Source organism: Gobio gobio (assembly GCF_949357685.1).
Source record: "Gobio gobio genome assembly, chromosome: 6".
Taxonomy (NCBI): domain Eukaryota; kingdom Metazoa; phylum Chordata; class Actinopteri; order Cypriniformes; family Gobionidae; genus Gobio; species Gobio gobio.
In genome coordinates this window covers 15,440,958-15,447,872 of record NC_137102.1, presented here as the reverse complement: position 1 = coordinate 15,447,872, position 6,915 = coordinate 15,440,958, and the positions used below count along the sequence as shown (strand labels likewise).

At 33.8% G+C, this 6,915-nt stretch overlaps 1 protein-coding gene across 1 annotated transcript; it reads right to left on the bottom strand.

Annotated features, from left to right (window-relative positions):
* Positions 1-598: 598 nt before the first annotated feature.
* On the bottom strand, positions 599-6,476 carry dusp12 (dual specificity phosphatase 12). Its single transcript, XM_079820171.1, has 7 exons — positions 6,441-6,476; positions 5,966-6,239; positions 3,244-3,357; positions 3,042-3,160; positions 2,325-2,412; positions 1,765-1,948; positions 599-1,272 (listed from the first exon to the last, which is right to left on the bottom strand). The coding sequence occupies exons 2-7, from the start codon at positions 6,226-6,228 to the stop codon at positions 1,123-1,125; spliced, it is 918 nt and encodes a 305-aa protein (XP_079676297.1). The 5' UTR covers positions 6,229-6,239; positions 6,441-6,476; the 3' UTR covers positions 599-1,122.
* Between the last annotated feature and the right edge of the window lie 439 nt (positions 6,477-6,915).

Genomic DNA, 6,915 nt, shown 5'->3' with positions numbered 1-6,915 from the left:
CACCCACAGTGAAATGCAGACTCTCTCAATAAACATCATACAAACATCTATGAGGAAACTACATGCTCTTGCATCTGAATTAGTGCTATATTTCATACAAATACAAAGTACATGATGACAATTTATGGACACAATTCTGTGGTACCACAAAAAAAAAAAAGAATGTAATTTCTGATTTTGTGAGTATAGCAGATTTAGCAAGTCAGGAGCCAAGTTTGTTATACCATCCTATACTCTCTCAACCGAGTCAAAGTGTCTAACATTTTCTTTAAATGCTGATCATCTGTCATCTACAGTAGGTGTAACCAAGGACTCTTTTAGAACAAAGGAATGAGCCCTATTCTCCACTATTTTGAATAGCAAGCGAAATATAGTCCGACGTAATAGCACAGTACTAGTCATTTGTCGCCATCTACTGGATAGAAATCCCACTTTTTGCAATACATGCAAGATCTTTGTTTAATTATGAATGCAAAAGCTCATCCAAATAAAAATTTAACTTACTGGTCAAATTAACCAAACAAGACTAATAAAGTATATTCATCAATCAAACGTTTTGTGTCAGTAAGATACTAATAGACGCCATATATTTATTTTTAAAGAAATTTGTACTTTTATTCAGCAAGGATGCATTCAATTGGTCATAAATGACAGTAAAGACATTTATAATGTTAGACAATTTCAAATTCAGCTGTTTTGAACTTTCTATTAATCAAAAAATCCTGGACTAAATGTATCAGTTTCCACAAAACTATTAAGCCGTACAACTGTTTTCAACATTGATAATAATAATACTTTTTTGAGCCCCAAATCATCATATTAGAATGATTTCTGAAGGATCATGTGACACTGAAGACTGGCGTAATGATGCTGAAAATTCAGCTTTGCCATCACAGGATTAAATTTTTTACATTTTAAAATAAATGAAAATAGAAAACAGTTGTTTTAAATGTGATAAAACATAACTTGTATATCAAAACTTTTAAAGCAAAGTTACAAAGTAAAGCACATGCCCTTTTACATGGTATTTCTGACATGAAATGTTATGATGTATTATTTCAACTTAAAACACTAACAATGACAAACATTTCTGAGTATACAAAACAGATCTTTATTTGTGGGTCATTTGAGTGCAGATATACTGATGTGTTTGATTTCATCCACTCTGTTCTTGTGCATCTGGAAGGCCGGTGTCACCCAGCGTCCACACGAACACTGTTCGCCGTACCAGTTAAACGAGCCCAGCTTTGAGCTGCACTTGGGACACAAAAGCTGCAAGAGAGATTTTACAAAAGCTTTTACTTTAAAATATGATTTAAAATCATATTAAAACACCTACAAATAAACAAAATGGCACATTTACTGCTTAGCCACTACAATCTCTAGCCTACCCAGCATAGAATATCATGCAATTATCAATCTTAAAGGGATAGTTCACCCAAAAATGAAAATTAGCCCATGATTTACTCACCCTCAAGCCATCCTAGGTGTATATGACATTCTTCTTTCAGACAAATACAACCGGATATAATGAATATTTATAATGTATTTTTTTCTTACACAAACGCATCGCTTAGCTTCAGAAGGCCATTGTGAGGGTGAGTAAATCATGGGTTATTTTATTTTTTGGGTGAACTATCCCTTTAAAGCAAACCCTTTGACTTTCGTAATAATTAAATAAAATACTTGTAAATGGACATATATGAACGTTTTGATAATTCTATTTAATTTTGTGTCCAGATATGAGAAGCAATCAGGTAATACCTGTCCATCCATAACACCTAGTAAGGCCTGCTCCATCCATTGCACCGGCTCTATAAAGTAGGATGTGCACTGTCTCTGATCTTCAGCTGTAGAGCTCACTATCCTCGTCTTCTTATGAGAGAACGCAGAGACTCCTCCTCCCACACAGTGACTGAGAATGCTGGAGTGACGGAAAAGCGTGCGTCTGTGCGAAAGACAACAGCAGGTTAAGACTTCAGTCGGTGAACGTGATTTCACCAAGTACAACATGTTCCTGGATCAACATCTTTGTTAACTCTGGAACAACATTCCTATCAACCAATCAGAATAAGGTTTACAGTTTATGTCAAATTCAGGCTTACAACCAGGGTTAGGTGCTTCTACCAGTGTTATTCACCTATCGTTTCCCTCAGATAACTTATGGGTATAAGGTTAGGTTTAGTGATAGGACTAAGACTACATTTTGGGACAGGAATGTTGTTCCATGATCAAAAAAAAATGTTTTATGTGTCAACAAAATAGGACTTCAGGACTTCAAATATACAATACATTTTTTTTTTTTTTTTAAAGAGAGATTTTACCTGCACTTTCTACATCTGTATACAGCTTCTGAATTCTGGGTTTGTGCAGGGTCAACAGCAAAGACATCTTTTGGCACATTCTTGAGCTCTGAATTGATCAAAATACATGACTTTAATATAGGCGCTGGTAAGTTTCTTTCATTAGTGTTTTAATATAGACCATTTAACTATGTGTGTATAAAGTTTAAATTAACACATATTGACCATATGTATTAAGCAAGTATAAACTCCCCCTGTAGTCAATAATTGTATCCCTTAAAACTCATCTTTGATCACCAAAATGACAAATTCACAGGAAAAGAAAATGTTAAAATTTCTAAATTCATGCCTTAAAATAGCTTGAATGTAACTCTACACCCTTGCTTCATTTAGTATGAGGAACTATGAAAATGCAAATTAGCCCAGCCTCCACTCACTCCCACCAGCTCAGAGATTCACTTGGTTAACTTTACTGTAGTAAACGCTGCACAATGGCAAGTGGAAATAGTGGTTTAATTCAGCCATACACAGTATGTTTGAACCAGAAACTGATTCAGGAGAAGTAGTGGAAGAGTGAATTAACTGCAGCTTCAAGGAGAAAAAAACTCTGCAATGAATTTGACTTGTGAATTTGCACATGTTTAGTCTTAAAGCTAATTAAAAACACCACAAAGACATATAAACAACGCTAAAAACTTGATGATTTCTACTACAGGGGGTCTTTAAGTATGTACATACCTGGATATTTCTCTGTAATTTTCTTCAATCTAAACTGTTTGTATAAGGGATTTGTGGTGTCTACTTTACAGTCCATTAATTCATAAAGTGCCAGCTGGTCCAGAAACTCGTCATTCATTCTGAGAAAATAAGAGGAGCATTCTTCAATAATGATGCTCTTTACAAACGTGTCATTACAAGATAAATCATGAAAAACACTCACTTAACATCTGGTTTTAAGTTTTGGAGTTTAGAATATGCATCCTGCAAATTGAGGTGTTGTGTTTTCATCAGGTAAGCAGTCACCACAGCAGCACTTCTACTTTGCCCAACATGGCTGCAAAATAAATAAAGTAGTTGTTTATATATATATATATATATATATATATATATATATATATATATATATATATATATATATATATATATATATATATATATATATATATATATATATATATATATATATGATTCTTGAGATAAGGGATAAAACATAGTAGAAGTTAGTTTTTATTATTTAATAATAGATTCTTATAAATGTATATATTTGTAGACAAAGGTCTCAGCTTAATGAACCATGTAAGGAAACTTCATAACTTCATAAACTTTATTCACTTCATAACTTAATTTGTGGCAACTCCGTCAGACGCATAAAGAAATCATGCAATTTTAATTTGATCCATCCAACAACAGTGTAAAGTCTTCAATTGTGTATTAGTAGTGCTTAGTAATAGACTGGGTAAACCCAGCCTGATCTGCCGGCGATTTGATCTCAGTCTGGAAACCTGTACATTCATTTCTACTGCTTCTGTTACACTTTTGCGTGAACCAATCACAGACTGGCTTATCCACCTGGTGCACTATTGGTGGGTTTAACACGATGACGAATAGAGAAACGATGGGTCATTGCAAGTTGATCACGCCTCTTGTGGTCTGATTGGTTGAAGCACTATTCAATTGCGTACAGAGTCATTTCATTTATGCTCGTTAATCACGCCTCTTGGCAGTAAAAAATACATAGCAGACTCCCCAGACCAATGTTCAATCTTAAAATGAGCTTGGTCTGGTGATGGCCAGACAAGCTTAGTGAAGGAGCTAAATGAAAAAGAAAAATCCATTCTCTACATTTAGTTTTTCTGGGTTAGGTTTATTGATGAACAATCCAGTTGTCCTCCTTAATTTGCTACCCTCCTGAGATTACAAATTATTGACAAGACAACACATTAAGACAACAAACTAATTTCTTCTAAGCTAATATTTAATTTAATACAACAGTCCTTCCAGTGGTTGTTTTTCTCCTTAGAGGCGGTACAGTACGTCTCATTCTGGGTCTCCAGTAGCTCACAGAATACAAGAAGCGTATGTTAGTTTGAGTATAATGGTAAGCATTATTATGTGCCGCCCTGTAGCAGCAACAGAAATGTTCCCAATGTCTCTAGCCTGTCTTTAAACCGCATCAATTAAGTACATTTTATTTGGGCCGACCTGCATGACTTAAGCAGTGGAAAAATGTTTGCTCTCTATGATGTCCATTACATCAGGGTTTGCTATTGCTGTGATCTCATATGAGTGACAGGTTATCACTCAAAAAAGAAAAGATGATGCGTACAAATTAACTATGTATAAAAATAACTGGAAAATTCAATAAAAAAATAAGAATCATCAATTGTGAATGCAACAGCAGATGTATATAAGGTATGTAAATCACGCCAAATATATACGTAAATAAAATCATGAAACACCATTAGAATAATTCCCCATATGCAAAAAAACATTATAATATATGGTTACACTTTATTTTAAGGTGATGTAGTTACATTGTACTTACACAAATAAGTACTGAGTAATATTAATTAACTACATGTACTTACCATGGAGTTACAGTTAGGGTTTGGCTTAGGGTTAGTTACTTTCAAAATAATATTTACAGTTATTACTATAGTAAGTACATGTAGTAAGTAGCGTGTAACTGTCACCTTAAAATAAAGCGTTACCAATAAAACACACACACACACACACACACACACACACACACACACACACACACACACACACACACACACACACACACATATATATATATATATATATAAAATTGTCAACTCTGTTAGACATCAACTCTGTCAGGATTAATGTCTGATGGTGTTGACAAAATGTAATATTTTCCACCTTAACCATGTGTTGTACAGTGGAACAATTTTTTTTTTTTTTCCTCAGTTGTAGCTGCCTTAATAAACATAAAAAATGCCAAGATTTATCCCACAACTATTTACTGAAACTATAACACTGGGATAACGGAGTTGACATTTTAAAGCTGTGACTGCAGAGACTTCAAAATTGTTTTAATAAAATATTAAATATAAAAAAGAAAAATCTTTCAGGACTATGTATCCTACTGTGAGATCAGCAATGAGCAGGAAAAGGGAAAGGGTCATCAGAGTTAAAGATGCCCATGATATTGCCTGATTTATGCAGAATTATAAAATATCCTGATTAAGTTAACACAAATTGTGGACACAATTTAGATTTTTAATGGAAAATACAATTCAAGATTTACTTTTTGTATTTTTTGATATATTACAGATATCTTCAACTTAAATTTGTATTTTTGAATTTGTTGCGTTTTACATGGTGGTTACAGGTTAAATGACATGTATTTTCCAAGTATAGAGCATGTATTTAAAACAATACAACATAAATGATTTTAAAATAATAGCAATGAATGTCCTGAGTATCCAATTTCTTTATTTTTAACATAAAGAAGACTTTTGTGTGTAGGACGTTTTGTCCCATATCATATATGAAAATACATAATTTTACTTTATTAACATTAACAGTTTATTACATTAGTGAATATCTCATTCTAAATGTATATTAACTAAAGTAGTTATTATAAACTGTAATGAATCGTAGTCATTCAAGTTTTTATAAATGATAAAACCTACCAATGCACAAGAACGGCTGGTGATTTGGCCTCAGATTGTGTGCTGAGAGAGTCACATATAAAGCTGACACAGTCATCCAGTCTGCTCAGGAGATCTGTGGACGCATCATCCAGAGCTCGAACAAATTTCGTGTGGAATCCAGTTACAGCAGGTTCCTCCGAGTCAACGGTGAGTATGTGTGTTACACCCGCGTCCGTCAGGCTCTGAGCATCCTTCACATCGGACACAGAGCCGATGAAGAGTCCAGCCTCCACTCCTATCATGGTTTAACTTACTGGGTAAACACAACAACACGTTTCATATAAATATGCACGGAGAGTCTGTTATTAACTGCTACATTTCCAAGTCTGTTATTTAACTTCTTTTATTATAAATTCATAAAAAAGTATTTTTAGATTTTATTAATCCAAAGGGATTTAGCCCGCAGCTCTTCTAAGAATTACTTTAATGTAAACATCAACGCTACCGAACTCACGTGTTACTTGCTGTCAAGATGGAGGTCCAGGTAAATAAAAAAGTCCGTGGGAAACAAAAAGAGCTTGTTAGTTCCGGACAGGACGCTGTTATATTATGACTTCACAATGCCTCTAGATGGCGTTAATAGGAAATAAATACTTCGTTGACATTGCAAAATGGTCAGCTAAATGAATATAACATGTAAATAATAAATAACATTATTCATGTTAAATATATATTTACTTATTTATTTGAGGACTTCAATTGAGTTTTTTTTTGTTTGTTTTTTTTTCTCAGATTTAGCTAGCTTCTGGGGGAAATTTCAACGCTATAGCTAAACATAAAGGCCTATAGCAAATTTTAAAAAAAAACGAAAAAACAGAAACACTCTCACAAACTTTAAATTGGTCTACGGTCTGCTACGTTTTTAGACAGACCTTTCTAGTTTTATAGTGTGATCTGCCATCACATCAGCATGTTCAGCCAGAAGTTCC

Bases quoted from the DNA above. Each gene is read 5' to 3' on its own strand.
- dusp12 (XM_079820171.1), bottom strand. From the start codon at position 6,228: ATGATAGGAGTGGAGGCTGGACTCTTCATCGGCTCTGTGTCCGATGTG. The intron at 3,358-5,965 runs GTAGGTTTTATC...TTTATTTTGCAG, and splicing joins CCAGCCGTTCTTGTGCATTG to CCATGTTGGGCAAAGTAGAA. The intron at 2,413-3,041 runs GTATGTACATAC...TGATCAATTCAG, and splicing joins AATTACAGAGAAATATCCAG to AGCTCAAGAATGTGCCAAAA.